This window comes from Sphaerodactylus townsendi, linkage group LG07 (assembly GCF_021028975.2).
Source record: "Sphaerodactylus townsendi isolate TG3544 linkage group LG07, MPM_Stown_v2.3, whole genome shotgun sequence".
In the NCBI taxonomy this organism is placed as follows: Eukaryota; Metazoa; Chordata; class Lepidosauria; order Squamata; family Sphaerodactylidae; genus Sphaerodactylus; species Sphaerodactylus townsendi.
The window spans coordinates 27,419,158-27,435,546 of record NC_059431.1 but is presented as its reverse complement, the minus strand read 5'-3'; the positions used below and the strand labels follow the sequence as shown (position 1 = coordinate 27,435,546).

At 40.8% G+C, this 16,389-nt stretch overlaps 1 protein-coding gene across 2 annotated transcripts in view; it reads right to left on the bottom strand.

The window, feature by feature from the left end:
- Positions 1–16,389, bottom strand: part of ITGA2 (integrin subunit alpha 2) — a 67,669-nt gene that overhangs the window by 18,458 nt on the left and 32,822 nt on the right. For both annotated transcript variants that reach the window (XR_007244979.1, XM_048502614.1), the window contains exons 7-18: positions 15,613–15,761; positions 14,326–14,476; positions 13,516–13,681; positions 12,774–12,847; positions 11,059–11,197; positions 10,165–10,310; positions 9,788–9,931; positions 6,979–7,182; positions 4,809–4,945; positions 3,531–3,670; positions 2,762–2,913; positions 1,791–1,901 (exon numbers count right to left, since the gene is read on the bottom strand). Coding sequence is in view for 1 of the 2 variants with exons in the window: in XM_048502614.1 (XP_048358571.1) it covers positions 1,791–1,901; positions 2,762–2,913; positions 3,531–3,670; positions 4,809–4,945; positions 6,979–7,182; positions 9,788–9,931; positions 10,165–10,310; positions 11,059–11,197; positions 12,774–12,847; positions 13,516–13,681; positions 14,326–14,476; positions 15,613–15,761 (1,713 nt within the window). In the remaining variant the exon portion in view is untranslated. The remainder of the gene's footprint in view (positions 1–1,790; positions 1,902–2,761; positions 2,914–3,530; positions 3,671–4,808; positions 4,946–6,978; positions 7,183–9,787; positions 9,932–10,164; positions 10,311–11,058; positions 11,198–12,773; positions 12,848–13,515; positions 13,682–14,325; positions 14,477–15,612; positions 15,762–16,389) is intronic.

Here is a 16,389-nt window from a genome sequence, read left to right as displayed (position 1 = left end):
CCCCTGTCCCCCAATTCCTATGGCACACACCGAAAGTTTGATAAAAAGGCAGAAGTTTCTCTCATGAGTGCTATGGTACAGAGAAGGCAAAATGTGCAGGGTTTCTCTTTTTGAGTCATCTTTTTAAAGAATCAGTGCAACTGACTCTCACTCCCACTTTTCAAGAGGGCTTGGGAACAGACAGTTTCTTCTCTCCTTTGTACTGCTGCCTGCAAAAGGCAAGAAGCAGCAAAGTGCTCCTTTTGTTTCTGATAAGCTACAGACTTCAGTGCAAATGACCCTCCCTCCACCTTCTGCCACACACAGAAGAAAACAAGGGTCTGTCTTTTTTCATAAGGACTATGGAGATGATTAAAGATAATGGTCTTTCTTTCCTCTGCCAAACCACTGCTCAGAGGGAGGAGTGTGAACTACTGCTGGACATCTTTCAGACCAGAAGGAAAAAGCATTTGCAATGGTGAGTGCATTTGTGGATGCCTGGTAAGCATTCTTTTGCTTAATTTGTGCAATTTACTCTGCATTTGATAATCAAGAAGGAAGACAATGTAAGGTGCAGAAATCTCTGGAAATTCTCCTCAGCTCTTACAACTTCTGAGTTCTGATTAGGCTGAGTCCTCATTACATGATTTAAACCCAAGCTCAGACTGATATGCAAGTGAAGACACACAAAATATTCAGTTTAGCACTTGTTTGGTCTAATAATGAAAGTGAAGGATTCCCACAGATTAAGCAATCACTTCTGTAGTGTTTATACAACCCTGCCATGACCTCAGGCAATTGGGCAACACAGTAACACAGAGATACCCACTCGCTCCAGTCTTATCTGCTCACAGGACCCTCTGCTGCAGATGTGAAAAGTCACCTTCAGCAAAAGAATGTCAAACAGCAAAGGAGTCTCACACTGTTCCCTTCAGGACAGAACAGGGCCTTGGGATTTTGAATGCCTCAAATTTTACATCCATTGCAGTCATTAACAAGCTTAACATTATTAGTGAATGGTCTCTGTCTATTTCTTGAGCAGATTTAACCTTGCAATTATGCTTCAAGCTCTGCTGAATTTCAGGACTCCTTGACCATGCTCTTTTTTCTTTACCTGCTGAACCTAATGCAGTTTCGCAGGGCATGTAAGATGGAGCTATTCCACCAGGCATATGGTCGAGGCAGCTACGGTTCACATCTGAAGCCTCCCCATCATCTTATACCAACTTGTATCAATTTTTACCAACTTTATTTAACTAACTCTAAACCAATAATCTATTATTATTATTGTTGTTTAATATCACAGCTGCCAATTTTTTTAGCTGTTGGCCTTTCATTACAATTCAAGCCCCACTCAGAGGCCCAGGATGTTGCAATGTATCAGCCTATTATTATTATTGTTGTTGTTGTTTGATCCATCACTTAGGTTCCTAGGTGTGTTAGTTCTAAAACTATACTGGGCTGGAACTAGTCACCACTTAGAATTTTGGACTATGGTGATGATATATTTAAATATTTATTGTTTTTATTTTTTATGATTATTGTAAGCTGTCCAAAAGGGGAAGGGTGGGATATTAAAATGAACTGAATGAATGAATGTGCATGCACAGGAAGGATTCACACACTGTATTTGAAGAAGTGGGCTCTATTCCACAAAAGCTTTTGATTTAATAAAATAGTTCCTGCCTTCCTATTACATTTTTAGGTTGCTTTTCTGCCAAAGAAGATCAGAGTGGCACACAAAATCCATGTTTTTCCCTGGCAAATTTTGTGCTGACACAACAAGGGGTGCTGCATGTCAATATACTTACACTGTAAGTAACAGATGCAGGGGACGCTTTATCAAGAACTGGACCTGAGCCAGGATTCTTGAGGCTTATATCAATGCGCACACCAAGGGAGTTGACAACATCAGAGAGCTCCTATAGTAACACACACATACAATCAATTGATACCTGAACTGATATTCTAATTTTATTTTAAAGAAAGGGAAAAACCAATGTCCTCTTGACACCCAAATCCAGAAGTAGGGGTGCAAATCCATGTATGGAGGCAGAGAGGGGCTGCACTGGCAGATTTGCCCTCTCTGGGGTAATTACCTTGGTGGAGGAGCAAATCCACAGGCAGACAGCTGCCATGGTCCTCCACAGCAGCCAAACCTGGTGCAGAACAACATGTCAACCGTCCTGTGCCTCTATTGCCCAAGTGGGGGCATTCCGGAGGTGTGGCCAGGAGTGGAGCCAACCTGGAACACTGGTCCTGGGGGCTTGGGCTTATGCTGCTCTTTAGCATAGACCCATAGAACCCAATGAAGGTCTTTTGGGCAGTGGGGAGGCTTTTTCTGTTTTTTGCCCCCCTACACTGCTGAGAAGTCATTTTGAAGGTTATTTGGTGGCGCCAAAGTGTGTTCCGCTGCCAGGGGCTCTGAATTGGGCTGCCCAACTTAGTTATCCTGAGGCAGCAAACTGGTTGTCCTATTTCAGTCTGGGTCTATATCATAGTAGCAAGCCTCTGACAACAGCGCTGGCGGGAAGCATCAAGAGAATGCCTCAACCCCCAGTAGGGGCCCACTCTTTCTTTGACAAAAATATTATCTGCACAAAAAACAGTACATCAGGGTAAGGCATCCTGGTTTAGCTTCCTGCAAACAAAGCAGAGGCTCTACCACCATGCTACAGTCTCATCCCCAGCAAACAATTTAGCCTCCTGTTCTTGATACACAAAACTCCAACACAGATTTATTCTCATATGTCATGTGGAATAGTTGTGTAATAATATTTACCTGGATATTGAAAACATGTTCTATGCAGTTCTCCCTGAGTTGAACTGTGATGCTATTCTGCAGATACCTCTCACTGGTTTCTTTAAATAATGCTCTTGAGGTCACTCGAGAAGATAGGAGGTCAGCATCCAATGTCAGGTTGTATCTGATACCTGAGGAGATTTCAAAAGTGTAGTAGCCTTATGAAGAAGCTGTCCATGGTGTTTCAGACATACAGTCAGTGGATAGCCTTGAAAAAGGAGTCTTAAGCTAAGGTCTGCAGCTACAGAATTTAATTTCTCTGGGCTTTTCCCACGCTTTTTGCCATCTCCCCCCTCATACCACACTCTGTATCATGCCTGGTTCTGCCCCAGTCTTAGGGGAAGGTGTAACAGGCTGTAGTAGGAGGGGTGTAACCTGAGCTGTGCTTTGGGTTGGCTGGGATGAATAAAACCCACTGGTAGGATTAAGTGGTTGTAAACATCTGGTATGCACTGCAACAGCAAAGCAAATTGTCCTTCCCCAAAATATATGAATAATTTTTTATTGTACTGTCGAAGATCTTCTGAAGATGCCAGCCACAGATGCAGGTGAAACGTCAGGAGAGAATGCTGCTAGAACACGGTCTTACAGCCTGGAAACCACACAGCACCCCAATTTTTATTGATTTGAATCTAAATTTTGAGGGGGGTTGGAGAGATCCAGTATGTTTTTAGTATTCCCTTCTTCTTCATCAATAAATTAAATAGCTCTCTTCCACAACATGCTATAAAACATAAGAAGTACTTACCCACTTGATTACTTGTACTGGCAGGTCTAAACGTTGCACTGAAGCATATATTCAGAACTATTTCAGTATTCTTGTTTAGTAGGCTGATCTTCTTCGGTGTAGAAGAGGCATGTATAGACACATCAGCTATACTCTGAGACCTAAAAGAACAAATGCGTCTGACTGAATAATATTAGTAATGAGTCTCTAATACTCTCCACTATGCCATTCCTGTCTATCAGGGAACATGATACTCCTTTCCAGAGTATCATTGGTCTCTAAATCAGCTTCTGGGCCTTTTGAACTTTGCTTTACAAAAACCAAGGCTTAAACACAGCAGTATTGTGTGCTTAGTAGCCTCCAAAATGAGATTTCAGTGGGAATTCTTTTCTTAAAGCTACATATGTTTTCATTGTTCCGGGGGAGTTTTAATCCCCTAATGTATTTTTTCCTTTATATTTCAGACTTTTTTCAAACCTGGAACTTCAAATTTGTAGAGAAATCCTCCCAACTGTACCTTGTTCCCCTTTACCTATTTATTAATCCACTCTCTATGGCCCAATTCAGAATTAGGTATAGGATAACATCTGGGGAATGTTAGCCTTAATATGACACAGAGTGAGTAAGTCTATCTTCACAATTATGCACAAATCATTAGGCAAATAAAGGAAAAAATATTAAGAGTGGAAACTGAAAAATCACAAGCAGAGTTCTCTTCACAAAATGGCTTTTACACCTGTTGTGCTGCTACTGAGGAGGAAGAGATCCTCAGATCACAGGAATGCAGCCTGGAAGATGTAGCTGGAGAGAAGGACCTTTGGAAACCCCCAGACCTTCCTCACGTGAGCAAAAGACAATGGAGGAATGGATTTAACCTCAAATATACTGCCAGTTATTAAAGGTCAGTTGTATTTTGTTTTCTGTTGTAGAATCCAAATAGCACCCTTTAGTGAGTACTTGTGCTAATGAAGAAAATATTGTTCCTCAGCTTTATCTTTTGGAAGGAAGCGTTATTTCCATATGGATGTTCAATACAAAAAACTTTGGACTTGCACATTTTCACCTGTTCAGCTGCATATTTAAATTGGGTTGCTGGCACCACGCTTGTGGCAGAAGAATATGCCAATGGTACATACCTTGGGTGTTGGAATGCTAACAGTGGGTACTCGGTGTTTGCATGCTAACGCTGGATATTTAGGATTTTGTGCTGGATTTTAACTGACCAATAATGTATTGCATTTAACGTATGCATTTATTTCTTGTACTATTATATTTTACTACATTAAAATCACTACTAACCAAAGCTGAATGACATTTCCGTCACTGCCAATAGATACATCAGTAATTCCATCACCATTTAAATCATTACGGCCATCTACTGCTCTTCCAAAATACTGTAGCTGCTGGCCAAATGCAGGATCAGATCCTAGAATTTTCTGGAAAGAAAGATGATTGCAAAATATATAGATTGATCTCTGAAGAGAAAATCACACTGTTTCATCTACTATGCATTTTGAGGAATCTCCCCCACAATACCTTCCTTATGAATGAAATCATATTCATTTATTGTTTCGTTAATTAGTTACAAAACTAATATATTGAAATGGTGGAGTAAAATCCAAAATGCTTACCACATGGTATGGATATTAGTTTTTAAGGTGTCATGGGAGAGTTTTTTCCTGGTATGTATCATAAAATTACAGTGATAAAAAATGCAAAGCCACTAACACATTTTAGATGCATTTGCACTCACACAATGAAAACATACTGAAATAGAAATTATTGCTGATAATAATAAAGTGTAGCTGTGTGAGTAGCAGCCCAATCCAGGAAGGAGGGGATGACGGGACTTGTGGAATTGGTATGGGTTCGCACCAGCGTGGGTGCAAGTAAACACTACTTACTGGTGCAAGTAGCAAATTTATCAGCAGAGGGGGCAAATGTGGAGACTGCCAGCTGAAGAGCTGCGTAAGCTCAAAGCTGGATGCCAGAGCAGCTGGGGGTGGGCTAGGGGCATTCCTGGGAAATGGAACTCCCTTTAGTTGGCTTTTACAGGTCTTTTGAGAAGGGAACACACTGGCACTATTAAAAGACCTATGGGTTTTTTTCAAGTGTCTGGGGATTCTCCTTTTTTTTGCCTTCCTGTGTTGTCTGGAAGCCCTCTGGAGGCAGAATGGGAGCACTGCATCCATGGCTGCTGCAGACTCTGGATTTATTTTTGGACTTCTAAACCGCCCCATCCCCGAAGGGCTCTGGACTGTAAATTCTATAAAGTAAGCAACCACGGTGGTCAGATGATCAGACTAGGGCCTTGGAGCTTCAGTTCTGAATCCCCATTTAGTCATGGAAGCTTGCTCAGTGACCTGGGGCCAGCCACAGACTCTGAGGTCCATTATGCACGGAACACTCACCTCTGGGGACTTCACTGAGCTGTGGGGTTCTCAGGGGTCTCCTTGCATTTCTCTGTTTACATGTGAGGAGGAATCCCACTGCCTGTGGGACTTGACCACTGAACTCTCCTGGGTCTCTGCTTTCCTGGTTCGCTTAACTGTGCCAATCGACTCACTCTTAAAGTCACAGATCTAATCACACCCAGTAGTTGCAAGATTGCTGGCTTTAAATGGCTTTATCAATATTGGTGTTACTACAATTATATTAATATTGTAGTTGCTTTCTCAAAATAATCCCCTCCAAATGAAGGGGGGGCATGTCCTAGAACTGATATTCTCTTCCCCCGGTTTTACACGCACACTACACACACCACCTGTACACACCCCTGCTGCCATCGGGAGAGAGGCTTGTTATTTTGATATTTCTTGGTATTTCGATATTCCTGTATTTGATCTATCATTATTTTATAGATCTAGTATTGCACAAACACTTGAAGTTGAAATAAAGTTATACAAAGCCCTCCCAATCATCAGGGAGGGCGAAAGTAGCGCAGGGGAGGAGAGGTGGAGCCAAAATGCCCGAATCAAAGAATAACACAGGGCCATTTCTTTCATCTTTCCTGCAAAGCAGGGGGAAAGGGTTGTTCTTTGCCAGCTCTCACAACAGCAGAGATTATGGGATCTGCCACGCTGTAAGTGTGTGTGTGTGTGTGTGTCTGTGGGAAGCTATCTGTAACAGAAGCTGTGCCCCCAAAAAAATCTCCTTTCAGAGGGCAGAGCACCAAGGTACAATCGGCCGTAGTCTAACCTGCCTCATAGGATTATAATGATAAAATAGAGAGGAGGAGAAGAAAATGCTGGAAGGCTTGTTGGGTCCTCACTGGGGAGAAAGGTGAGGCATAAATAAGTAAGTAAATAAATAAATGCAGATGAATTTATTTATCAAGGTTAACAGAGAAAAGGATCTGAAAACAGGTAAGAATGAAAGGAGATATTAAACACTGTATGAGCCTCACAAAGTTCTAAACAATACAAAACAGGAAACAAACTCCTATTTGCCTGCATTCAAAAGGACTTACCTGAGAATACTTAGTATGTATTGTCCTCTGTTTGCCATTGTAAATATAAATTGCACCAGAATTTTTGTTTTCTAATGGCGCCCCAACTATCACATCACTAAAGCCATCCAAATCAATATCTGAGACAGCAGTGATGGCAGATCCATAGCGAGCATTTTCTAATCCTTGAGGACCTTCCAGAAGTTCTCGCTTACCCAAAATGCCCTATGAGAAAACATCAGAAAATGAAAGGGTGGGGCACACCATTAAAGGTTGCATTTTATTAATTCAGACTAAAATTCTTGTATCCAAATACAGTTCTTCGAAAGAGGCATGGAATTTCCTGGTTCCTACGCAGACAGAAAAAGCTGTGGAAATACTTAACTCCCTTGACTTTTGTTGTGCCAGCTATAAAGGAAGTGTTAAACGCAACTTAGAGACATGAGAACAATTTTCCATGAAGCATCTTGGCAACTGTCGCTGAACTAACTCTACCACAATGCTTGCACTGATAATTGTTGCTGTTTAAGCAGATACCAAGTTCAGCTAGCAACCATCCCTGTTGGATACCCGCATGCATGGTTCCCTTTCCGTAATCTTCTGTAAAATGCTCAGTGCTAATAACCGGTCTAGGAAAAGGAGTAAGGAACCGTATTCATCTCCTGTCACACTCTTCGTTCTCTGCAAACAGTTAACTGAAGGGATTGTAGCTGCTTCTACAGAAATCCATGAGCTACTCTGGCTATTCTGTGCAGGTGCTTTTGGTTCATGATGCCTAATGTGCAATCCTCATAGTGTGTATTAAGAGCCAGTTTGGTAACAATTAAGCCTGATTTTTTAAAGGCTTGGACTTGGTCTATCTGAAGGAGCACCTATGCCCGTATGTACCTGCCCAGGCACTGAGGACTAAGGGGGAGGCACTCCAGGTGGTAACCCTGCCCCGAGGTGCAGGGGCAGTGACACGCGAGAGGGCTTTCTCTGTGATTGCCCAGGATCTGGAATAGTCTCTCCTTAGAGATTTATCATGTGCCTACCCTTTATGGGTTTAGGCACATGGTGAAGACCTTTCTCTTCACCCAGGTATTTTGGCTATCCTCCTGAAAACCCCCTCTACAGCTGCTGGTCTGGGGGTGGGGGGAGTAGAGTTGAGATTTTTTTAATGTTATTTTATTGTTGTTTTAATTGTTATATTTTATTTATGATGTTTTTTATCATGATTTGTATTGATTTTAACCTGCGTAAGCTACTTAGAGACTCTAATACGGGGGGGGGGGGGGGATAATTATTTATAAATAAACAAACAGGGAGACCCCAATCCCTACTTAGCCATGAAGCTTTCTGCGTGACCTTGGGTTGGTCATGCTCATTGGGTTGGTGTGAAGATCAAATGGAGAAGGGAGGCAGTGGAAAGAGCTATGTATGATAGCCCAGACTCTTTAGAAGTAGAACAGGGTATAAAAGTATAAGCAGCACTGATAATTCACAAATCCAACAAAGGTTGACTTAAAAGTTTTCATTAGTGTGCAGCTCTCCTCTTGTAGAAGAAGAATGAAACAGATATTGTTAACTAGCATAATCATGGTGTGTAGAATTGATTAACTAACTCTATATAAGAACATAAGAAAGAGCCTGCTGGATCAGACCAGAGTCCATCTAGTCCAGCACTCTGCTACTCTCAGTGGCCCACCAGATGCCTTAGGGAGCTCACATGCAGGATGTGAAAGCAATGGCCTTTTGCTGCTGGTGCTCCCGAGCACCTGGTCCGCTATGGCATTTGCAACCTCAGATCAAGGAGGATCAAGATTGGTAGCCAGATATGTTATCTTTTGATATATCTTTTGATAGTAAGCACCTATTGTTCCATATGTTCTCCGCAGCAAAGATAGTGCTAGCGCGATTCTGGAAGACCAAGAAGATACCGAGTGTGGAGGAATGGAGAAGTAAGGTTCAGCAACTGTATATGATGGACAGCATTTCTTTTAATTTAAAAGACCGGCCAACTGAGGAATACTATAAAGTATGGCAGCCATGGATTAACTACTTAGCTAGAGTTAATAAAGTTTCACCGAATTTGCTAAGTGTTTAAGGTTAAATTTTCTTTTGCTCTCTCTATACCGTTTAGTTAAGAAGAAATCACTGTATATACAATTTTTGTACATTTTAATAATACTAGTCGCAAACCGATAGAGGGGAAGTCAAAGGGGTATTCAGTGGGAGGGGGAGGAGGGAAGGGTCTGTTTAAGGGATTAAGGATAAATATTAAATGTGAGTAGTAAAGCTTTGATTTTTGTAAACCTCTATATGGGAAACTCTTTTATTTTTATGTACGGACAAATGCTCTCACCTATAAATGTATGAAATATTCTTTAATACCTATTGTGAAATTGCAATAAAAATATTATCAAAAAAAAAAAAAGATTGGTAGCCAGAGATTGACTTCTCCTCCATAAATCTGTCCAAGCCCCTTTTAAAGCTATCCAGGTTAGTGGCCATCACCACTTCCTGTGGCAGCATATTCCAAAAATAAATGGTATGTTTCTCTTCCTTCGTTGACAGATTTAGGTATGCATTTAAGGTTATATTAAAATATATCACAGAACTCAGAGGCAGGGGCTTAGATTCACTAGAGTTTTTCCACAGGCAGAAGGATTTACTCTCATATAGTGCAATGTTCTCGCCTTTCCCTGCCCATAGCAGCCCAAAATGCCCTGGTAGGGGATGGGGGGTGCGGATGAGAAAGTTACACTCTGTGAGAGGTAATCCTTCCAGTTGCATAAACATTCTGGTAGATCTAAGACTGTGACTTGGAACCCTGTTACAATTTACTTGCCTTTCTGATAGAAAACAAGTAGACTCTTCCTTCTTCTTTTTTAAAGTCATTCATAAACATGGGAGCACCGATCAGCAGCACATCTGTAACTGAATCTCCATTAACGTCCACCGAACACACGACACTGCCAAAATAGGAGCCAATCTGGAATGACAAACACTTTTTAAAAGCATGTGATGCATATGACCATTCAGTGCACCCCTTCTATGCCAGTTACAATCATGCATTGCAATAAGGTTTGCACACACTGAACGTAGCATGGAAAAAGCATGGGAAATACAAGCAATGAACCGGCTTGAGCATAATGCAAAGGAACAGACCCCCTTCCCCCAAGATAGAAGTAACATGCTCAGGAAAGCTATTCATGTTACACTTGCCTGTTCTCCTCTCTGAGAGTGAACAATAGTTATTTTGCCATTGACATCCACCTCATAGACCACAACTTGACCAGTGTAGTTTGATCGCGGAGCTCCAGCAACAAAATAAAGTGAATTTTCCGATGAGGCAACAGTAACAGAATAACCTGAGGAGAAATATTGCAGTAATCAGTTGCAAGCAACAGACAATGTAGCCCTTCCATTGGCAGGAAAAATCTTGCCCCTGTGGTGCCTGGTCCGGTAATCTCTAGATTAGATTACAGCTTTTGTTTCTACCAACATGTTTTTGATGGACACCTTTAGAACAGATCCAACAATTGTTGAGTGTTTAAATGTGTATAATGTGTTAATTTGCATGAAAGGTGAACCATGCCCCACAAGCGAGCAGGTTGCATGAACTGAAGTGGATATTAACCCATGGAACGAGCAAGAAAATGTGGTGGTTCATTGTTTTGCATGGATTGATTTATACTATTTATATATAGATGGACCTACTCATTAAACTTTTCTGTTATGCTTTGAGCACTTTAGATTAAATACTTGGAATATGTATGCACTCAAGAAAGTGTTTTGAGATTGCCTAGATTCCACTATTTGCTTTTTGTGGTAAAATGTTTATATTTGTCACCTTGGGGCCTTGATTGAGTGGAAAAGCAGCACAGAAATGTTTAAAATAAATAAAACAATCAAATAAAAAGCAGATGATCACCTGACTTAAAAAAACTACAACACCTGACTGACGGAACTAGTGTTTTGTATTTTGGAAACTGTTTCCAAGTGCAACGTATTTTGTTTGTGATAGTCTTCAAAAATAAACTTTAAATTATCTCACTTTCCCTTCATTCTCTGTAAGTGATTGCATGATTTTTTGCTATCTGGAACTCCCATCCTCACCTAAATAGGAGCTCTGATCTCTGTCTTGCAAAATTTTTCCAAATGCTTGACTGGGAAATGTAATTGTTTGTTTGGATATCTCCTGGATCACTGTTCCATTCCATTCATAAGCCCCAACAGCACCTAATATCAGAGCTTCCTTAACAGGAGGGTGGAAATCAAAGTACACACAATTTAAAACAAAGCCATCTATTTTGAGACTGATTTTTAGAAACAACAGAACAGGAAACATGTAAAGTCAAGCAACATGCATCAGATACTCCCAATGTGTTTTACCAAGGACATAGATTAAGGGGGTGGGGTTTTCCTGGGTTTAAACCCCCACATCATTACATGTCCAAAGCTCTGCCCCACCCGTTTGTGGGTTTTTTTTGTATTTTAAAGTGTTTTTTTCAGTTTTTGGCCAGTAGGGGGCACAGTTTTTAGGCTAGCACCACCAAAATTGCAAGAATTTTTGGAAGACTCTCCTGATGATACAACCCAGGATTGGTGAGGTTTGGTTCAGGGAGTCCAAAGTTATGGACTCCCAAAGGAGGTGCCCCTATCCCCCATTGTTTCCAATGGGAGCTAATAGGAGATGGGGGCTACACCTTTGAGGGTCCATAATTTTGGACCCCCTAAACCAAACTTCACCAAACCTGGGTGGTATCATCAGGAGCGTCTCCTAAAGATACCCCGGAAGTGTGGTGCTGCTAGTTTAACAATTGCACCCCTGATAGCAGGCACCCCCCCTTGCCCCTGACAGCAGGCACCCCCCCATTTTCCCCAGATTCTCCTTTTAAATCCATCCCCTTCGGCATGGATTTAAAGGGAGAATCTGAGGTCCCCAGTTTAAACATTGAAAGTGATGCTGTTTCAGAGTGGGGGAGAATCCACCCCCAAATAGCATCACTTTCAATGTTGTTTTAATTGGGGACCCCAGATTCTTCCTTTAAGGTGAATTTAAAAGGAGAACCTGGGTTCCCTAGTTTAAACACCATTGAAAATGATGGTATTTGGGGGTGGATTTCAGCATCACAGCGGCCGCCCATGGGGTTGGGGTGCGCAACACTCAGATTTTGCACTGGGCTCCATTTTCCCTAACTTCACCTCTGCTCGGAAGGGAGGGCAGAAGGGACTGCTTGCTGCTGGCTGGGAGTCTGCCGTCCCTTGCCCCAATGAGTGGGTGGGGGCATGGCCCCATCCCCTGAACCCACCCCATAAAAAATCTATACCTACGTCCCTGTGTTTGATACTTAAAAATAAAAGAGGAGGGTTCAATATGGATCAGACCTTCATGCTTAACACTCTGTCTAGGCTGATCGTGCTTGAGCTAGACTGCCTGCGTGACTCCTTCCAACTCTATGATTCTCCCCTATAAAGATTATGCTGATGTAGGTGGAAACCACATTTGCTCTGTACAGAGGACTAGAGCAATATGTGAAGAAGAAATGGGGAAGTAACTCCCACAACGATCTTTTTGAGATAATTTAGGTGTGCTATACCCTGTCTCAAATTTTATTACGGTCCATATGACCTCTAATATAATTTCTGGCTTCACAATTCCCTTGTTTAGTGATTCTTTGCCATTTTGAATAAATCTGTAAAATTTCTGCTTAAAGAGAAAGTACAATCATGTGTGCAATATTTGTGTAACATGCTACATAATAATGTTAATACAGTGCAGATGGTATAGTATAAATCAATCATACATCAAGTTACAGGATACTAATTACCTTCTGTGGTGAGTAAGAAGCACTGAAACCAACTTGTGACATTTCCATCTGGAATGAATCACCTTGATGAGTACCTGGTGATGAAACAGGATTCTTGGGAATTATTCACATGCCTAATACCAAAAATTGCAAACATGTTCCATACAAGAAAGCCCTTTCGATCTCAAAAAATGTATGGAATCAACTGCATGTGCATTCAAGGATTCTAGATACCAAGAGTGATATTTAATTTTATGCCTTTGTAACAGAAACCTCCATTCAATTTTCCAAAGTAGTTTGCCACATGGCCCGGGAGAGGAGATATTGGCTGAAAGAAACAAATCCAAAGCCCTCTTGGGAATAACCTGCACGTTTCTGTAGTTCTTGGCCAATGAATGTTGAATTATTTTTCCTTCCACAAATCCCCTGCCATTTTATATTACATATATCAGGGAAGTAGAAGTCATATTTTTGTTGTATTTTTACCTGGGAATGAAACAGTATTCTAAAGCAGGGGTGTCAAACTCGTGGCCCTCCAGATGTTCATGAACTACAATTCCCATCAGTCCCTCTCAACATGAGCATTGGCTATACTGGCAAGGACTGATGGGAATTGTAGTTCATGAACATCTGGAGGGCCATGAGTTTGACATTTGTGTTTTAAAGCTTCTGAAGGTGTATAAAGAACCTGATAATAAACGAACAGAATTAGAATTTTAAAAAAATTTCAAGGAAGGCATTCTAACGAAACTGTGTTTGGTACCTTCTATGCTGAAAATTCGCTCCCCCAGTGTTCCTGCTTCTCCTAAAAGTGCATCTTCAGAGGAGACATTAAAGAAATATTTTGATGTTGGAAGACTTGCAATTCCTTTGATTTCTTGAATTAATTTTTTAGTATCTAAGTCATTTCTAGTTAAGTATCCTAATACCTAGAGGGAAAAGAGAGAAAAAAAGTCATTTTCCCTTTCATTTGAAAGCCTACAGAATTCCTTGATCTATGCAAGGCAGCTGAATAATTGTTTCTATCTCTATTTCCATCATGACTAAAATCAATGTCTACATCTCTGAGAGTGGCAGCTCAATATACAAAGGTTAACAAACAACCACATTCTCCTTGCCATGCAGAAGAATGAACTTGTATTTTTAAAAAGGGTGAAATTCCCTTTGTTTAGTCTTTTCTTTCCTCTCCACGAACACTGATGTTCACTTCAAACATTACTTTAGGGTAGAAAAAATATATGGATGCCTCTCTATGATGTCATCGTGATGGAAAATGGTTAAGACACAACAATTACTCCCAAGTTAATCATCTGGTAGAATTATGTGGCTCATTTAAGCAAATAACTATTCAATAATGAATGGAGAGAGGTAATTCGTTGACTGAGGTGAAAGTCTTATACTTGGTTCCACTCAAACTGAGCCCTGAACAGATACAATCCTCCCAAAAAACTGTCTCCAGAGTTACTGAATTCCAGGCCCGTGACTCTCATCTTTTCAAACTTCTGTAACATATGCATTTAACAAAGTGAAATCAACTAAAAATGAGCATTATAATAATAAAAACATTACATACTGCTATACCAAATCGAGTGATGTTGTCCTCATTGCATTTAGCTATCACATCTTGAAGTCTTGAGCCATCATGAGATTCACCATCGGTCACAACCACCATTACTTTAGAGGCTGTTGGCCGCCCACCGGCTTCTTTGGAGAAAGCTTCACGTCTGTATACGAACAGTAAAGTTTGCTAGATGTGAAGGCTATTTTTAATGCACATTTTCATTATTACGGTAGAACAAACTAAAGATATTTAATGCAAAGATCATAATTAGTAGGTGACAGTAGACAATGTTTATTTCATTATTTATTTTATGTTATTTATGAGACTCAAGATGACTTACATAATTTGAACACCATCAATAAGCTGAGGATAAGCAATTAAATAGGTCTAGGATTTCAAGAAAACTGAAACAAGTTACAAGTAGTAAACATACATTAAATGTTGCAATAAACTATATATTACATAAGTAGAAATATACTGCAATGAGAGCAAGATAAAGAAGAGTTTATTAATTAATGCAATTCTAAATTGTCATGAGCTCATAAGGCTGCTGACCTGGTCTACTAAGATTAGTATTGTCTGTTCAGATCAGCAGTTCTTCAGAGCCTCATGATGTTCACATCACCTGATCCTTTTCACTGGAGATATTTGGGATTGAATTTAAGAACGTGCAGGCAAAGCAGATACTCTATCACTAAATCACATCCTTCTTTAACAGATTTATTGAACAGGCACTGCCCACCCGCAAAGAGGCTTCCCAGTGGTGTGGGGAAGCTGGAAACACACAAAAAAGCCTTTCCGCAGCTGGAAAGCTCCCTCTTGGGGCTGAATGGACTTATGCCACCTTTTTGGTGGTGTAAGTCCAAAGCCCTGGCTGCCAGTACAATGAGGGCAAAGGCCAGGAGGAAGCTGACTAACATTGTCTCCTCCCTGGCGACACCTCACTATGTTAGTGGTGATGCAGGGATGCTTGCATGACATTCCACCACTGGGGAGGGCGATTGTGGATGCCTGCCAGTGGATTCGCCCCTCTGCCAGGGCAAATGTCCCATGAGGTCCAATCTGCCGGTGTACCCCTGTACCACTCCCACCAGTGGATTTGGGGCCCCCTTTTGGATGGGGCTGTAAGTTGACTTCAGTGGACTTCAAAAGGATTAACTCTGCCTAGGATGGTTAGCAGATCTGTTAGCTGTTTGAAGTGCTACAGGAATCTGGGCTGGTTTTGCAACAGCAAATTAACATGACTATTCTTCTTGAATTTGCTACCATAGGATAATAGTTATCACTGGATAAGATTACCTGGCAAAATCAATTGCTTTGAATGTATTAGTATATTCTCCTCCTCTCTGAAAGGTTTGTGACATTGCTCGTACAACATCTTCTTTATTTTTAAAAGTATTCAGCTGGAACACTACTCGTGGGTCATTGCCATACTGAATTAAGCCTACCTAAAATTAAAAAAAAGAAATGCACAAATAAAAGGTATTACAGCTAATCATATTATTAATTAAAATATTATATCTATATGTCATTTCAGACTAATTCTACTGTGTGGTATTGTGTATCACAATGTGAATAATAAAAGCCTTTTCCATTCTACAGAGATGTTACTGTGTACAAGGCAATTGCAGACAATTCCCAAATGCTTTGCTCTTGGAAAATGGTAATATTTTTCTGCTGTACTTTACAGCAGTGAAATATGCCAGGATAGCATTCTGGTGAGCATTTAGACTCATAGAACCATAGAGCTGGAATAGAACACAAGTGCCATCAAGTCCAATTTCCTGCTATGAAGAACTATACAATCAAAGCACCCCGACAGATGGCCATCCAGCCTCTGTTTAAAAATCTTCAAAGAAGGAGACTCCATCACACTCCAATGCAGTGTATTCCACTGCCAAACAGCCTTTATTATGATGAAGTTCTTCCTAATGTTTAGGTGGAATCTCTTTTCCTGCACCTTGAATCCATTACTAGTCCTAATCTTGGAGCAGCAGAAAACAAGTTTGCACTCTCTTCAACATGACATCCCTTCAAATATTTAAACATGGCTTTCATGTCACCTCCTTAATCTTC